The sequence below is a fragment of the Mustela nigripes genome, chromosome 4 (genome assembly GCF_022355385.1).
Source record: "Mustela nigripes isolate SB6536 chromosome 4, MUSNIG.SB6536, whole genome shotgun sequence".
NCBI lineage: Eukaryota > Metazoa > Chordata > Mammalia > Carnivora > Mustelidae > Mustela > Mustela nigripes.
Window position 1 is genome coordinate 14,403,791 of NC_081560.1, and position 18,287 is coordinate 14,422,077.

Consider the following 18,287-nt stretch of genomic DNA (forward strand, 5'->3'; position numbering starts at 1 on the left):
TGGATGATCTGTCCATTTCAGTGAGGGGAGTGTTAAAATCCCCTCACTGAAATGGACAGATCATCCAAGCAAAAGATCAACAAGGAAATAAAGGCTTTAAATGACACACTGGACCAGATGAACATCACAGATATATTCAGAACATTTCATCCCAAAGCAACAGAATACACATTCTTCTCTAGTGCACATGGAACATTCTCCAGAATAGATCACATCCTGGGTCCTAAATCAGGTCTCAACTGGTATCAAAAGCTTGGGATCATACCCTGCATATTTTCAGACCACAATTATCTGAAGCTAGAACTTAATCACAAGAAGAAATTTGGAAAGAACCCAAATACATGGAGACTAAACAGCATCCTTCTAAAGAATGAATGAGTCACCAAGGAAATTAAAGAAGAATTGAAAAAATTCATGGAAACAAATGATAATGAAAACACAACGGTTCAAAATCTGTGGGACACAGCAAAGGCAGTCCTGGGAGGAAAATATATAGCGGTACAAGCCTTTCTCAAGAAACAAGAAAGTGTCAAATACAGAACCTAACCCTACACCTAAAGGAGCTGGAGAAAGAACAAGAAAGAAACCCTAAACCCAGCAGGAGAAGAGAAATAATAAAGATCAGAGCAGAAATCAATGAAATAGAAACCAAAAAAACAATAGAACAAATCAATGAAACTAGGAGCTGGTTCTTTGAAAGAATTGCTAAGATTGATAAACCCCTGGCCAGACTTATCAAAAAGAAAAGAGAAAGGACCCAAATAAATAAAATCATGAATGAAAGAGGAAAGACCACAACAAACACCAAAGAAATACAAACAACTATAAGAACATACTATGAGCAACTCTATGCAAACAAATTAGACAGTCTGGAAGAAATGGATGCATTCCTAGAGACATATAAACTACTACAACTGAACTAGGAAGAAACAGAAAACCTGAACAGACCCTCACCAGTAAGGAGATTGAAACAGTCATCAAAAATCTCCAAACAAACAAAAGCCCAGGGCCAGACGGTTTCCCGGGGGAATTCTACCAAACATTTAAAGAAGAACTAATTCCTATTCTCCTGAAACTGTTCCAAAAAATAGAAATGGAAGGAAAACTTCCAAACTCATTTTATGAAGCCAGCATCACCTTGATCCCAAAACCAGACAAGGATCCCATCAAAAAAGTACAGACCAATATCCTTAATGAACACAGATGCGAAAATTCTCACCAAAATACTAGCCAATAGGATTCAACAGTACATTAAAAGTATTATTCACCATGACCAAGTGGGATTTATTCAGGTCTGCAAGGTTGGTTCAACATCTGCAAATCAATCAATGTGATACAACACATTAATAAAAGAAAGAACAAGGACCATATGATACTCTCAATAGATGCTGAAAAAGCATTTGACAAAGTACAGCATCCCTTCCTGATCAAAACTCTTCAAAGTGTAGGGATAGAAGGCACATATTATCAAATAGAAGGCACAATATTATCAAAGCCATCTATGAAAAACTGCAAATATCATTCGCAATGGAGGAAAAGCTGAAAGCTTTTCCGCTAAGGTCAGGAACGCGGCAGGGATGTCCATTATCACCACTGCTATTCAACATAGTACTAGAAGTCCTAGCCTCAGCAATCAGACAATCACAAAAGGAAATTAAAAGCATCCAAATCGGCAAAGAAGAAGTCAAACTATCACTCTTCGCAGATGATATGATACTGCATGTGGAAAACCCAAAAGACTCCACTCCAAAACTGCTAGAACTTGTACAGGAATTTAGTAAAGTGGCAGGATATAAAATCAATGCATAGAAATCAGTTGCATTTCTCTACACCACCAACAAGACAGAAGAAAGAGAAATTAAGGAGTCAATCCCATTTACAACTGCACCCAAAACTATGAGATACCTAGGAATAAACCTAACCAAAGAGGCTAAGAATCTATACTCAGAAAACTATAAAGTACTCATGAAAGAAACAGAGGAAGACAAAAAGAAATGGAAAAATGTTCCATGCTCCTGGATTGGAAGAACAAATATTGTGAAAATGTCTATGCTACCTAAAGCAATCTACACATTTAATGCAATCCCTATCAAAATCCCACCCATTTTTTTCAAAGAAATGGAACAAATAATCCTAAAATTTATATGGAACCAGAAAAGACCTCAAATAGACAAAGGAATATTGAAAAAGAAAGCCAAAGTTGGTGGCATCATAATTCCAGACTTCAAGCTCTATTACAAAGCTGTCATCATCAAGACAGCATGGTACTGGCACAAAAACAGACACATAGATCAATGGAACAGAATAGAGCCCAGAAATAGACCCTCAACTCTATGGTCAACTAATCTTCGACAAATCAGGAAAGAATGTCCAATGGAAAAAAGACAGCCTCTTCAATAAATGGTGTTGGGAAAATTGGACAGCCACATGCAGAAAAATGAAATTGGACCATTTCCTTACACCACACACAAAAATAGACTCAAAATAGATGAAGAACCTCAATGTGAGAAAGGAATCCATCAAAATCCTTGAGGAGAACACAGGCAGCAGCCTCTTCGACCTCAGCCGCAGCAGTGCCTTCCTAGGACACCGCCAAAGGCAACAGAAGCAAGGGCAAAAATGAACTATTGGGATTTCATCAAGATCAAAAGCTTTTGCACAGCAGAGGAAACAGTTAACAAAACTAAAATAAAACTGACAGAATGGGAGAACATATTTGCAAACGAAATATCAGATAAAGGGCTAGTGTCCAAAATCTGTAACAAACTTAGCAAACTCAACACCCAAAGAACAAATAATCCAATTAAGAAATGGGCAGAAAACATGAACAGACATTTCTGCAAAGACGACATCCAAATGGCCAACAGACACATGAAAAAGTGCTCCACATCCACTCGGCATCAGGGAAATACAAATCAAAACCACAATAAGATACCACCTCACACCAGTCAGCATGGCTAAAATTAACAAGTCAAGAAATGACAGATGCTGGCGAGGATGTGGAGAAAGGGGAACCTTCCTACACTGTTGGTGGGAATGCAAGCTGGTGCAACCACTCTGGAAAACAGCATGGAGGTTCCTCAGAAAAAAAAAAAAAAACCAACACAAAAAAAAACTACCCTAGGACCCAGCAATTGCACTACTGGGTATTTACCCTAAAGATACAAACATAGTGATTCTAAGGGGCACGTGCACCCAAATGTTTATAGCGGCAATGTCCACAATAGCCAAACTACGGAAAGAACCTAGATGTCCATCAACAGATGAATGGATAAAGAAGATGTGGTATATATATACAATGGAATACTATGCAGCCATAAAAAGAAATTAAATCTTGCCATTTACGATGACGTGGATGGAACTAGAAGGTATCATGCTTAGTGAAATAAGTCAATCGGAGAAGGACAACTATCACATGATCTCCCTGATATGAGGAAGTGGAGATGCAACGTGGGGGGTTAGGGGGTAGGAGAAGAATAAATGAAACAAGATGGGATAGGGAGGGAGACAAACCATAAATGACTCTTAATCTCAGAAAACAAACTGAGGGTTGCTGGGGGGGAGGGGGGAAGGAGGGGTGGGGTTAGAGACATTGGGGAGGGTATGTGCTATGGTGAGTGCTGTGCAGTGTGTAAACCTGGCAATTCACAGACCTGTACCCCTGGGGCTAAAAATACATTACATGTTTATTAAATAAATAAATAAATATTAATTTAAAAAAAGAGAGAGAGAGACAGAGAATGGCACAGATGGACTGATGAGTTAAATAAGAAAAAAAATAGTGAAGCAAGTATACCAATGTCTCCAACTAGACCTTGAGAGCTGGATGTGACTCCCTAGAAGCCAACATTTCAAAGTAAGAAAAGAAGAAAATCCATATTTCAGCCTTCTTTTGAGAAATGTAAAGATTTGGCAACCCTAGCCCGGTCCCTCAGAAGTGACAAAGGCTGGAGCTGGGCAGCAGCTGTCCCCTAGTTCAAATAAATCCCCAACTTTACTGTTCAACTGGCCTGCTTCACTGGTAGTTTGGTGGGCATCTTGGGGTCATTTGACTTTGCTACTCCTGAACTAGAGAACACTAAAGGGAACTATTAGACAGTAAAGTATCGTCAATAAAGATCGTCAGTGATTATTTACGAGTGATCTTTTGTGAGAGCCTAGCACTGGACAAAGTGTACTCTCCCACATCACTTTTGGCCCAACGAGTTTCTTAAAGGATTCCAAGTAATTTACTGTGGTCTTTAAGAAGACCCTAATAATTAAGAAGAACCTGTAAATAGTGATTGAAGGACTAAAAAAAAAAAAAGGCCATTTGGAACAGAATGCCTGAACTAAACTAAAAGATCAAAATTAAAGGGGTGGTCAATTAATAGAGGTTAAAAAAATCCCATACATGTTTATGTTAAAAAGAATTTATGACGGGCGCCTGGGTGGCTCAGTGGGTTAAAGCCTCTGCCTTCAGCTCAGGTCATGATCCTAGGGTCCTGGGATCAAGCCCCGCATCGGGCTCTCTCCTTGGCAGGGAGCCTGCTTCTCACTCTCTCTCTGCCTGCCTCTCTGCCTACTTGTGATCTGTCAGTCGAATAAATAAATAAAATCTTTAAAAAAAAAAAAAAGAATTTATGACATGTATAGAATACAAGCAGTTCTCTACAAGAGTAATATGTTTAAATAAACAGTATTTCATATTCAGATAGCACTTTAAATATTTCCGACATTAAAAATCTATTTTTTCATCTGATGTTGACAAAACCCCTGTGCTATAAATATAAAGTTGGCTAAGTAGATAGTGTTCTCCCCTCAGATACCAAAGCATAAAAAAGCCAAGAGCCTGTACTAAGGTCACCCAGCTAGTTAATATGGCAAAGACAGGATTAGAATCCAGCTATGTTAACTCATAATCCTGTGCTCCTTCCACTACAATACATTGTTGCTGCCTCTTATCCACTGGATAGCCTACAAAGGGTAGAAAAACTATTCCAGGGATTACAGAGAAATGTGGTTCCACAGGAGATTGGAAGAATCCATTCAACGATTCTGCACCAAAGTCTCCAAAATTCCTTCAAATTTCAAGACTCAACTGGCCCTTCTATGCACTTTCAAATCCCCAGAGTCTTTCAATTCCATAGACACTGCTTGGTACTACATTTGTGAGTCATATGTATGTCTCATTTTCCCAATTAATTGGAAAGTTCCAGGAGAGAGCGACTATCATGCCCCTTTGTGTGTCCAATGTAAATGCTCAAAATCTTTTTTTATACACAAAACTTAACCAAAAACTGCACCTCTTGTTCTAAGAAACAATGACTTAGAAGCAACCTTAAGTGATTTTCAGAAATAATGATAAGAACATCTAAAGTATAATATGAAGGAAACAAAAGCAAGAGGAAAAGGTGGCTAGTTTTATGTTTTATAAGTCTCCAAGAATGAAGTCCTCTTTTTATCACTGCCAAAAAAAAAATTTCTAAGGGAAATGTAACCTTGGTGCGTTAACATTTTGCAAGATTTTTTTTTTTTTTTAAGATTTTATTTATTTATCGGGGGCGGGGGAGAGAGCGAGCACAGGCAGACAGAATGGCAGGCAGAGGCAGAAGCAGGCTCCCTGCTGAGCAAGGAGCCCAATGTGGGACTCGATCCCAGGACGCTGGGATCATGACCTGAGCCGAAGGCAGCTGCTTAACCAACTGAGCCACCCAGGCATCCCACATTTTGCAAGATTTTAAATGCAGCATTTAAAAGCCTATTTACTTAAAATATAAATATACATATAATATATGCATAAATATAAATAAACATATAGAACACCAAAAAACCCTTAGTTGTTTAGGAGTTGTCTTTTGTGACACCCCAGAGCCTAGAGCTGGATGAAGCATCATCTGTCTCCCAGTCACTTTTAGCTGGATGGCCTTCTTACAAGGGTCCAAATCATTTGTTACATATAATGCCTATAATTGTTATAATATACACACTTAATGCCTATAATACTCATGGCATATAAAGACTTCATGACACAGGACATCTAAAATCTCTGCTTAGAATGGAAATAAGAGAGTAGCCAAAATAAAAATCTACAGAAGAATTACAGCCCATTAATTTAAATTATAACAAGAACAACACCTTTCCCTGCACAATGGCAGTGCCTGGAGATATCCCAGTTATTTGGAGCTCCATTTTACACATCAACCAACTTCTTCAGAACATTGGTTTTTCCATGCCAAGAATGATTCCAGGGCTCCCCAAGATGATTTAATGCTAACTCTGAGGCAGTAGATCACATACTGAATCACATTACTTATAGGATCATATGATAGGAATTTTTCCATTTGCAAAGGGCAATCCTAATCCTTAGTTTTAAAACCTATAGAAAAATAAGCACTCTGATGCACTGCGGGAGGGAATGGAAACTGGTGACTTAGGAACTGGTAATTTGGCAAAATATAACCAAACTAAATAAACTAAATAAATGCATAAATATTTTGACCTAAAAATTCCACTTCTAGGAATCTGTCCAAGAGATAAACTTGCAAATATGTGAAATGCCATGCTACTAAGTAATTTACTGTGGCACTACTTATAAAAGCCAATTTTTAGAAACTTGGATCATCTGGGGACTGGTTAAATAAAATGTGGTATGTCCATATTATGGAATACCATGAAGCCCTAAAAAGAGAGAGAGAGAGAGATAAGAAAGCTCTCTTTGTACTGATATGAAAAAATCTCCAAGTTATAGTAACAGAAAAAAAGCAAAGACCAGAACTGCATCTTCTGTAATGTGTAAAGAGATATGGGGGTTGGGTTAATACACGTATACACAGAGATATACATAGATATACCTAAACATTTCTAAAAGGATCCCCAAAACATTACATGCCTCTAGGAAGTGAGATTATGTGGGTGAACAACAGAATGAAAGATTTTTCCCTCTCTAATTTTTGAGTTCTGAACCACGAAAATATATTGCCTGCTTAAAACATTAAATTTAACCAATGTATTTATTAACTTATATAAAAAAGCTATAGGGGTGCCTGGGTGGCTCAGTTAATAGAACATGTGACTCTTCATCTTGGGCTCATAAGTTCAAACCCCACACTGGGTGTACAGATTACTTAAAAACAAATATCTTAAAAAAGAAAAAGCCGGGTGGGGCACCTGGGTGGCTCAGTGGGTTAAAGCCTCTGCCTTCGGCTCAGGTCATGATCTCAGGGTCCTGGGATTGAGCCCCATATTGGGCTCTCTGCTTGGCGGGGAGCCTGCTTCCCTCTCTCTCTGCCTGCCTCTCTGCCTACTTGTGATCTCTCTCTCTCTCTGTCAAAAAAATAAAGTCCTTAAAAAAAAAGTAAAAGCCATAGTACGTTAGGATTTAGAACTTGCAAAACATTTTATTGTAATTAAACACTACAATTTAAGTAACAACTTTTGCTACTCTTTCCATCAAAACACCCACCAATCCATCCCTAAAATTTTTATATAGTCACAGAATATAAAGGCAGAAGGAAACTTGAAACATTTTCAAAAAAAGAAAACTGGGGCCCAAAAAGGTTAAATAACTTTACCAAAGAACAATTTGTAGATGGCAAAGTATGGCCTACAACCTGACCTCCATTCCAAAGTATTCTCATACATTTCCCCGACCCCAAACAGATTCATTAGCACCAGGAGCCAACACCTATCAACCAAGATCCCAGTTGCACAGGGAAGATAACAAGAATGACAGGGCTAGTGTGAGCTGACCTCCTATCTCTGTGAGATACTCCGCATTACTCAGACAGGAAGCAGAAGTTGTCTTTCTTTTCATGAGCTGTATTTTAGTAAAGTGCCACGGAATAAAGCCATAGGATAAAGATGGGGAAAGAGGGAGCTTTCCTATAAACTCAATTATGCTAGAAAATGTGAGAAAAATGTTAAGCAACTTCACAATCAGGTAATTAGAATTCACTTTTGTATTAAAACAAGTATCAATCTACTTATGGTATAGGGTATAAAATGTACATGAATGTTTAAGGTAAACAAGATACTTTCAAAGAAATTTCATGCTGCTGCGGATTGATTCCGATCCCAGAATGTGTATGCTAGAAATATACATGTTCATTTTCTTAAACTCAAAAGAGGCAGGAAGGCTTAAGAAATACTACATCAAAGGAATTAAAGCAGCCTTCTCAAAGGCAGAAAAGGCAAAGGATTAGAGGCAGACAGACCTGGCTATGCAGCCTGGTTCTTGCCACTGTGTGACCTTGAGCTCAGAGCCTCAGTTTCTTCATTTGTAAAATGTGGTCAGTATTACTATGTAGTTTTAGGAAGGAAGGATGGAAGATAACATATGTTAAGCAAGCTTCCTGGGCTCTAGAAGGGGTACAATAAATGACGGTTACTATTTTAGCCACCACAAACCTATCAAAATCTTTGTCTAACCATTTATTTGGGTTCAATTTATGAGAGCAAAACAAGGTGGGCAATGGATATTATAAGCCTTCCCAACCAGTCACCAAGAGGGGGGGAAAACAAAAATCAGTAAGGTAAAATTATCTAAATGAAGAATATATTATACTCACATATTTCATTTCAAACTTCTTAGCCAACATTTCCACTTCTTGCCTCTCTTGATGCTCATCATTAAATGGGTCTTCTGTGTGAATGGGCTTCTTCTGATTCAAAGTAAATAGGAAAAGAAATGTGAGTATTAATATTACTTTAACCAGAGTTGAATGCATCCTTAAATTTAATAATTAGAGTCAAATTTTCCAAATATTAACAAATAAGTTAGTGGGCGCCTGGGTGGCTCAGTGGGTTAAAGCCTCTGCCTTCAGCTCAGGTCATGATCCTAGGGTCCTAGGATCAAGCCCCACATCAGGCTCTCTGCTCAGCAGGGAGCCTGCTTCCCCCTCTCTCTACCTGCCTCTCTGCCTACATGTGATCTCTGTCTGTCAAATAAATAAATAAAATCTAAAAAAAAAAAAAAACAACCAAATAAGTTAGACACATTAAAACTAGAAAGAAATGTTGGTTCGTAGCAAAAATACTTGCAGTTTCAATGGGTTCTTACACACTCTCAAGGTTTTCGTTGGTTCATAACTCAACAAATCAAATTGTCTCCTCCTACAAAATGATCTATGGTCACCCCATCCAAAATAAAAAGGCCAAAAATGCCCCAAGAAAAATTAGGTAAAAATGAAAATCCCACTTATAACTCTGGTTTGAGATCTTTCCCCTCAAAATAACTGCTTTGGTCAGGAAATGCTTCTCAAAGGCTCTCCAGGTTATTAACCGACATCAACCCTGAACCATATGCCCTAGCTACCACGAGGCTATCTGCAGCTGCTATAGCCTTCTGCTGAGGCCCAGCATCAACACCTCAGTCTACATCACCTCCTTTTTGTCCATCAGTATTCCTTCAGGGAGTACATACTTCTTTTAAACAAAGCTAGAAAACTGAAAGTTGCAAATAGACTACATTCCCATGGCTTCCTTCTAGCAGGGGAGAATGAAAATTTATCATAATACATGGTTTTAAAAAACCACACACACAGGTAGGATCCCACATTTACCATCTATTTACTAAAACAAACAAAAAGATAAATCACAACCTTTATTCAAGTTTACTATTTTAGCAGACACCTTTCATACACACACAGGTTTTCAATACAAAAAAAGGGAAAACAAGGAGCTGCATATGAATAAAAATGCTACCTGTGTCTAATTATGGACAACTGACTAGAAAGTTAATCTTGGCTAGGTGTTTTTATGAAGTAGCTTCTTCAAGTAATTAAAAATAAAGAATATTAAAACTGAAATACTGGGGCGCCTGGGTGGCTCAGTGGGTTAAGCCATTGCCTTCGGCTCGGGTCATGATCTCAGGGTCCTGGGATGGAGTCCCGAATCGGGCTCTCTGTTCAGCAGGGGGTCTGCTTCCTCCCCCTCTCTCTCTCTGCCTGCCTCTCTGCCTACTTGTGATCTCTCTCTGTCAAATAAATAAATAAAATCTTAAAAAAAAAAAAAACTGAAATACTGGATAAAGGTTTGGCTGAACCTGAAGAAAAAAAATGCAGAGGGGACAAAGATCGGCACACTTTGGAAATGACACACTTCATCCTGGATATGAAAGCTGAGATACAATTAGTCTAAAAATATGACAGAAAAATATGAACTGAATGAATACAAAACAATTCATCAGACCTAAAGTATTAGAATAAAGGGATACTCTTTTTTTTTTTTTTGAAGATTTTATTGATTTATTTGAGAGAGAGAGCATGAGAATGAGCATGAGAGAGGGAAGGTCAGAGGGAGAAGCAGACCCCCTGCTGAGCAGGGAGCCCGATGCAGGACTCAAGACTCCTCCTAGGACTCCAGGATCATGACCTGAGCTGAAAGCAGTTGCTCAACCAACTGAGCCACCGAGGCACCCTAAAGGGATATTCTTAAAGCTTAAAAAAATTAATCTTAGGGGTGCCTGGGTGGCTCAGTGGGTTAAGCCGCTGCCTTCGGCTCAGGTCATGATCTCAGAGTCCTGGGATCGAGTCCCGCATCGGGCTCTCTGCTCAGCAGAGAGCTTGCTTCCCTCTCTCTCTGCCTGCCTCTCCATCTACTTGTGATTTCTCTCTGTCAAATAAATAAATAAAATCTTAAAAAAAAATTAATCTTAGAATCAATGTTTTAAATTAACTACTGTAATAAGTAATGTATTTACAAAATCCTTTGTCCCAGTTGGAGTTACCCTTGGAATGAATATATATGACATGAAAAGAATAAATAAATTAGGGGGAAGAGACCGATAATGAAATAAATACTAGGCATGTTCAAGAGATCGCCTTAACTTAAGACTAAAGGACAGTGTGCAACCCCCATGCCTTGACATTATCAACTGTTACTTCATGTCACTGTGAAGTCTTATTACTGAGCTGTCCCATTTCATATGTGAAGTGTAAACACACGGACATATATTTTTTAATAACAATTACCTTAAATGTCATTATATAACATTCTGTATAGACTTTATAGAGGAATCAAGAGTAAATCTCTTACTCTTCACAGTCTATAAAAACAGAGTTAAGAAAAATGACTCACTTTTCTCTCATAGTTAAGAAATAAACTCCTACCCACAATCAAGGCTCTAAGTGAGCTTTATGTTTTCCATGTGAAAAAATAATCTGCAAATCAGTAAATATCAAAATTGCCAACTACCCATAGGCAATAACATTATTGTAATTTTGTCCTTTGATATTAACTCATTAACACCATCTTCAGATCTTTCAGATGTTATAAAAAATATGCAGTATGACAAACAATGGAATAACACAGAATTCTCGAACAGTGTAACTACACTGACACTATAATCACTTATTCTTTTTATAGTAAATGCTCAATTAATCACATTCACAAGTGGATGTTCTGGTTAACTGATTCTCTGATTTACTATGAGTCAAACAAAAATTATTTGCATATCAATTACTGCCAGAACTTATTACTAAACTGTGCTATTTCTCTTTAGCCAGAAATGGTGAACAAATTAATCTTTGAGGATAGAGAGGATGGCAGTGCCCCAGTCATCATCTTGAACTACCTCAATCAGAGCTTAGTAGCTTAGAGAGATAACAAGATTAAAAGTTTAGCTAACCTGTGTCCTTACAAACTGACAAGAATGGGTTTTGTTCTTGCCAGCATACACTTAGTTAACTGTGCTTTTCCTCATTAAAAAAATAATAAGAGTATACAAAAAATTCTGATTGCATTCAGTTAACCTGGGTTTTACTACTCATATTTATGAAGGGGGTGATTTAAATGCACCCCAATATAGATGGTATTCACATGCGACAGATTTTATACTTATACCTATCAACTAAAATCTTAATTCAGTGACAGATGGCTATTTCAAAATTCAGAATCTTTTTGCTTTCATTTTATACCATCTCCTTCTCTCCCCTTTCTACTCAAACTCTGTAACACGTTGTTCAATTACAACAACTCAAAGTTTAGACTATTTTGAAAATATTATAACATCCTTAAAAATAACTAGACTCTCCTTCAGGGGAAGAAAAACCAAATTTGGGAATTGCCACGCTGCAGATCAATTCTGTTGATCTCATTTAGCTTTTTGTTGGTTTCTACTACTAGGATTTCCTTTCATGGAAATATGACAACTTCATTTAGAGAAATATCTTCTACAATTCCTCATGTAATAAATGTTCACTGGGAGTAATCATTAGTAAATCTGGCAAAACTCGGTCGCAAAGATGCATTGTATAAACAATGGGGTTTTTTTTTGTTCAGAATACAAGTGATATATAGCTAAATATACAAGAAAATTCAACCAATATACCTCTAAGTTGATAGTATAAACAGAAAAATGAAACTGAATTATTTATCTTTCTCCTATTATATGAAACTAGTAGTTCTGATATTATCAGATTAGCAAGCAAGGGTGTCAAATTTAAGTTTTTTGCCATAATTAAAAGGTACATATCTATTCTTAATCACGACATGAATATCATAGCATTAGGAGGATAATAGAAATCTCTGTATTTCTACTGTAACTCTAATTTTAGTCCATTTTGGCAGGATCCTCCAAATTTAAACTATACAATTTTAAGAAATTTTGTTTTACTAAGAATTGGTACTTGTACAGGAAGAAGTACTAATAAAATTACGTACAAGCACTTTGTGCCTTAGCCTCCTCATCTGTAAAGTGGAGATATAATGGTTCCAATCTCAAGGAGCACTGCTGAACTAAATTATATAAGCCATACACCTTACTTAGTACTGTGTCTAGCACACACATAGGAAGAATTTAGTAGATGTTGGCTACCATAATGTACTTTTACCCAAATACGATACTTTTCATCTGTAATTTATAAAGAAAGTTAGGGAGTAAAACTGCACACTCACTTGGATTAGATCAAATCTGAAAAATGCTCCAATCTAGTATTTTCAAAATGCTTTTGGAAAAAAAACTAACATCACATTTATAAATAGTAGTGGCACTAAAGTGAGTCTGAAGGACAAAATGTTTGTGAAAATGGCCAAAATGATCTCTACCCTTAACAATTCATTGTGGCTGCAAACATATAGTAGTGATTTGGCCACACAGCAGTATTTGTAAATAATGATCAAAAGATTAATTGGCCTTGGGCGCCTGGGTGGCTCAGTGGGTTAAGCCGCTGCCTTCGGCTCAGGTCATGATCTCGGGATCCTGGGATCGAGTCCCGCATCGGGCTCTCTGCTCAGCAGGGAGCCCGCTTCCTCCTCTCTCTCTGCCTGCCTCTCTGCCTACTTGTGATCTCTCTCTGTCAAATAAATAAATAAAATCTTTAAAAAAAAAAAAAAGATTAATTGGCCTTAAAATAAACAAAATCCAGTGACTTGTTTAATATGATTATTTTTAAACTTAAGAATCATCCAAGTACAAAGATAGTTGAGAATGAAAACAAAACAAATGACTTCTGGAGTCCATTAGACCTGTGCAAGAGCAAAACCTAAGAGCGTAATCTCTAAACAACAGAGGAAACTGTTCTTTTATTAGTTACTCTATCATTTCCCTCTCTAGTTTACTTCTAAAGATCACCAAACCTACAATAAAAATTACAATTACTAACAAACCTCTCTCCTATCACTGTTGTTCACCGGTTCCACCAAAGGCATACTTATATATTTTCAACCAGTTCCTAAAAATTCAAAGCTGTGTTTCATCGGTCTCCAAAAATTACAATGGCTAGTGCAACATCCTCCAACCTAGACTTATAAACTAATGATATACACTCAAATAAGACAGTATGACAGCAGGCGCCAAATAAAACAGGAGACACCTTCCCATTCAATTACAGTAAAAACAAATTCTAGAGAAAACAAAGCTAAGTAGGTGTACCAATACCAAGATGAGAGAGAAAAATAAGTAACCAAATAACCAAGCCGCTTCTTCTTCATTCCTAGAGTGGAATCCTTAGTCTGAAAATTTTTAGATTACTTTCAAATGCACTTCTAAATTAAGAGAAATACCCTACGCTCCTAAGCACATCTCAGCGCCAAGCATAACATATAGTGATGAAGAGGAGGAGGATATGGAGGGGTTACACTATCTCCCTGCTTCGGATGGGGGGCGTGTCCCCCAAGGTTTTCTCTTCCTTTCTACTGGAACGACTGCTGGAGCTCCACAAGGAAAACCCAGCCACGTAACTTGCAGAGCCCCCAAATTCTGTGCGGGGAGCAGAAAGGTGTAAATTCGGAGGTCTCGAAAGGTGCAGAGGAAAACCGGCTCCGAGCGGCAACTGGAGCGGGCGCACGAGGCGGGGCGGGGGGGGGGGCGGGGGGTGTAGAGCCGGGTGGGAGCCTTGGCCAACCCAGGGGAGCAGGGGAAAAGCAGCACCAACCACTGGTCCACCCGTCCGGCCCCTGCCCCCTCCAGCCCACCCTCCCAGGCGACCCGAGACGCGCAAAGCCGGCGTCGGAAGGTGCGAACCACTGGGAGAAACGGACGCGTCCTGAGGCTCCCAGGGTCTGGGGGGTGAGGGAGAATCTTCTGTACCCGTTGTTCTCCGCACAGCAGCAGCTCCGGGTAACTGAACTCCACGCAGCTCTCGTCGGTGGGATCCTTGAGCACTAGCTCCAGGCGCACTGTCTCCCTCGGCGGCCTCTGCTGCGGCTCGGCCCGGGAAGCCGACTCTCGTGGCGGGGGCGGCTGCAAGTGCAGCTGAGGGAGCGGCGGCGGCGGCGGCTCGGGCCGCGGGGGCTCCCGCTGCAGCGACATGGGCGGCTCGGCGCGGCTGACCTCGCGCTGGGGGAGCGGCTTCTCCCGCGGCGGGGGCTGCGCGTCCGACCGGGGGGCAGCCTCCCGCGGGGCCGGCTGCTCCACCCGGGCCGGCTCGCGGTACGGCTGCGGCTCCAGCCGGGGGGGCTCGCGAGGGTATTCGGGCTCGCGTTCGGCCCCCGGGTAGTCGGCCTCGCGCCGCCTCACCGGTGACAGGCTAATAAACGCTACTCTGCGTGGCTCCGCCATCCCCACTGTTCTGGCCCTCTGCCTTCGCTCGAGCCGGCGCTCGGTTCTACGCCGAGTTGTCTGCCTGCCCGCCCTTCCTTTCGCTTTCCGTCGCTTTTCTTCCCTCCACCGCCCTCAGTCGTCTCTGCCGACGCCACCGTGAGTGCGGACCGTGCCCCCTTCCCCGCCACTATGTTCTGATGGGCTCCACCGCCATCGCCAGGGTCGCCGCAGCCGCCATGTTGGATCCCCCACATAAATAGAAGCAGGCCGCTGAGCGGGCGCATGCGCAGACAGGAGACGCTCGCGTCCACCGTCGTGGCTGCGGCTCAGTTTTCCTCTTTTCCTCTCAACAGTCTGGAGTCCAGACAGGTCAGCGGAAGTGACGTTGTGGCAGGGCCAGTTTCCTTGGAAACGGAGACGCCGTCTGAGCCCTTCCTAAAAGGGAGGGGTCTGGGGTTTCCCGAGCTTCCCACTAGCACCCGGAAACCGGCGACGCATGTGGGGCTCAGCTAGGAGCGAGCGTCTGGATGTGCCTGGGACTGACCTAATCATGGCGCTGGAGCTCACGCCTGCCGCCCTCGGCTCTAGAGAATCGGGGTTGTCAAGCGGGTTATGCGAGGCGGATACGGAGAAAGGGGTGACGGACGCGAGGACCCGCCGCGGTGCCTGCCCGCCCGGCGCCCCGCAGCCGGTGAAGTGTCGGGGAAAGAAAGGAAATGGCTAACTGCAGCCGGACTCGCCCTGCGGCTTCTCTCCGCAGAGCGCCGCACTGACGCCCACAGGCCTCCCGGTCCTAGCCCGGCTCCTGTTCTTCTCGCCCGGCCGCGGTGGGGACGGTGTGGGGCGCGGTCGTAAAAGGCACAATACCGGTTTGAAGTTGGGTGATTGAACGAGTACAGTAAATGAATAGTTCTGGGCTCGTCCATAAACTGCCGAAATTAGCAGAAAACGTCTCAGGAGGATTTGGTGGTACTTTAGGGAACCTACTCTATGAAAGTAGAACTTTCACGACCCATTTCGGGCTGGAGGGGAGCCTTGACGGGGGAAGCCTTGTAGGCACACCCGTGGCAAACTAATTGGAATTCAGATTTTAAAGGACCGGAGTTATTGCCCATTTTAATCCATTAAATAGAAAGCAAATTCGAGGGCCCGCGCTCTGCATCCTGAAGAGAACTCAAGCCTTCTGCTGATTTCATTAACCGGATTAACAGTGTTTAACACGTACTGAGGACTATTTGATTAGGTCAGTATGACGTCATAGACAAATTCTCAAAATTTTTTACTGTTACTTTTACTAATTGTATGAAGATACTGATGGGATGGATGTCTCCAAAGGTCCCTCCCAGCTCTAAATTGGTATCATTTTTCCTTGGCGCGCCGTTTTATCTCCCTTATCTTCTCTGCAGTTGCTTCCATTTTGCTTCTGCACTAGTGGCCTCATTTCTAGGTTGTTTTAGCAGCATTTAAGTAAACTTTCTGTCCCCATTCTCTTCCTGCCAGTCTTGCAGTGGGTCTATATTAATGCTTCTAAAACACGTTTTTTGTTTTTGTTTTAAGATTTTGTTTGAGAGGGAGGGAGACAGCGAGAGAATTTGAAGCAAACTGCACTGAGCACAGAGCTGGGGTGGGGGTGTGAAGCGGCGAGCTCAATCCCACAGTCCTGAGACCATGACCTGAGCGGAAATCAGGAGTGGGACACTTAACTGACTGAGCCACCCAGGTGTCCCTAAAACACTTTTTATCATGTCAGTATTTGTCCTAGCTGCAACTTACCTACAAAATAAATTCTGTACTTCATATAGAATGCATAGTCAGTATCACCCACAGTTTAGCTCAGACAGCAAAGAGGTGGTCTGTGGGCCAGATCCTTCTGCAGGTGTGTTACTCTTCCAAAGTCCTCTTCGAACTTCTGAAGCATTGAGTGTTTTTCTGACTTTTAAACCACAACTCACAGTGAGAGATAGATTCTACACTGAAACCCGGTATACACACACATACATGTCTTGAAATACAAGCTATACAAAACGTTCTGTGTAAAATAAAGTAAGAACAAAATTAATACAATGTAAAGGTATTTTATAATACAATTTGGAAAGCAATCTTAATATAAGTGGTACAGAAGCAAATTAGTAAAGATTTTATTTAAAGCCATGGAAGTCTCTGCCTGTTCATAGGTTTATTCCAGTCTAGAATGCATGAGGACAATGCCGCATGTACATCTGGTCTACTCTTGAGCCTGATCTTTTTTTATTTTTAAAATGGGTCAAATTGAACATCCTAGTTCACATAGGCATTGTAGATAGTAACATGAATCCACTTTCTTCTTAGCGGTAATATCTTTAATCTTAATCCAACATAATGATAGATTTCATGTATGGCAATCATTTTTCTGTGTAAATGAGGTGCTAAACCACAACAATTTATTCTCTTCATAGAACATCAACTTTAATTCAATTACTTAAGGTTTTGAAAACCAAATGAATCTTACTATGATTTTCATTTCATATTTCAAATTATCTTCTGTTTTTAGTAGTTTTCAATAATTCTTTTGTATCTCTACAATTTCCTGACCATATTTGTTGTCCTATCACTTGCAATTCTATTACAAATTTTATAAAGGTTTTTGTGCATTATATTATTATCCATTAATATAATGAATAACATATTTTATCCATTATAAACTGTACAAAGGTTTTTTTATTGACTTAAGTGCTGTTCTCTTATTGTGAATATGTTTTTCTCCATACAGAAAATAACTCCTCTATAAAATTGGCTTGCTACACATATCTGGTGTAAAAGTACAACTTGTAGTATTAGTACTCCCATCAAGTTGGACTGTAACTGCATGATAATCATTGATTCTTCTCAGTGTTCTGTGATAATTGAGTTGATACTATGCTATTGCCAGGAATCATAGCTTTGAGTTTATCAGCCTCTTTGCCACCAAAAACATATGCACCAACATATTGGAGGAAGCAGTTTCTTAGCACTTAGTGCGAATCATTTTTCTTCTGCCACAACTAAACATAAAGATTGTCTTTTTCATTAATATTTGTGAAGCAACTGAGAAATTGTGCCAGTAACTTTATGCCTTTTTCTTTAAGAACTTAGTTTAGGGACTTAAATGTTATATTTTCAAATGTCCTCTAATTTTGAAGATATTCATCTTTCCTTTGCCAGAAATGCGTTACCTTTTCCTTCTTTGAAATGTAAAGCCTATTTTCCGATTATTAAAGGAAGATTTTTTTTCTCAGTCTTTTCACTGCACTTCCAAATCTAGCAGATACACCTGAACACAGTTCCTGTATTTTTCACTTTATTATTT

The 18,287-nt window shown here is 40.2% G+C and overlaps 1 protein-coding gene across 3 annotated transcripts in view; it reads right to left on the reverse strand.

Annotated features, from left to right (window-relative positions):
• The window catches only part of UBN2 (ubinuclein 2), a 99,406-nt gene extending 84,195 nt beyond the window's left edge, over nt 1-15,211 (reverse strand). For 2 of the 3 annotated variants that reach the window (XM_059396312.1, XM_059396310.1), the window contains exons 1-2: nt 14,510-15,211; nt 8,550-8,642 (exon numbers count right to left, since the gene is read on the reverse strand). In XM_059396312.1, coding sequence (XP_059252295.1) covers nt 8,550-8,642; nt 14,510-14,980 — 564 coding nt within the window. In that variant the 5' untranslated portion in view covers nt 14,981-15,211. The remainder of the gene's footprint in view (nt 1-8,549; nt 8,643-14,509) is intronic. The other variant, XM_059396311.1, reaches the window with a different exon arrangement.
• Nucleotides 15,212-18,287: the final 3,076 nt, after the last annotated feature.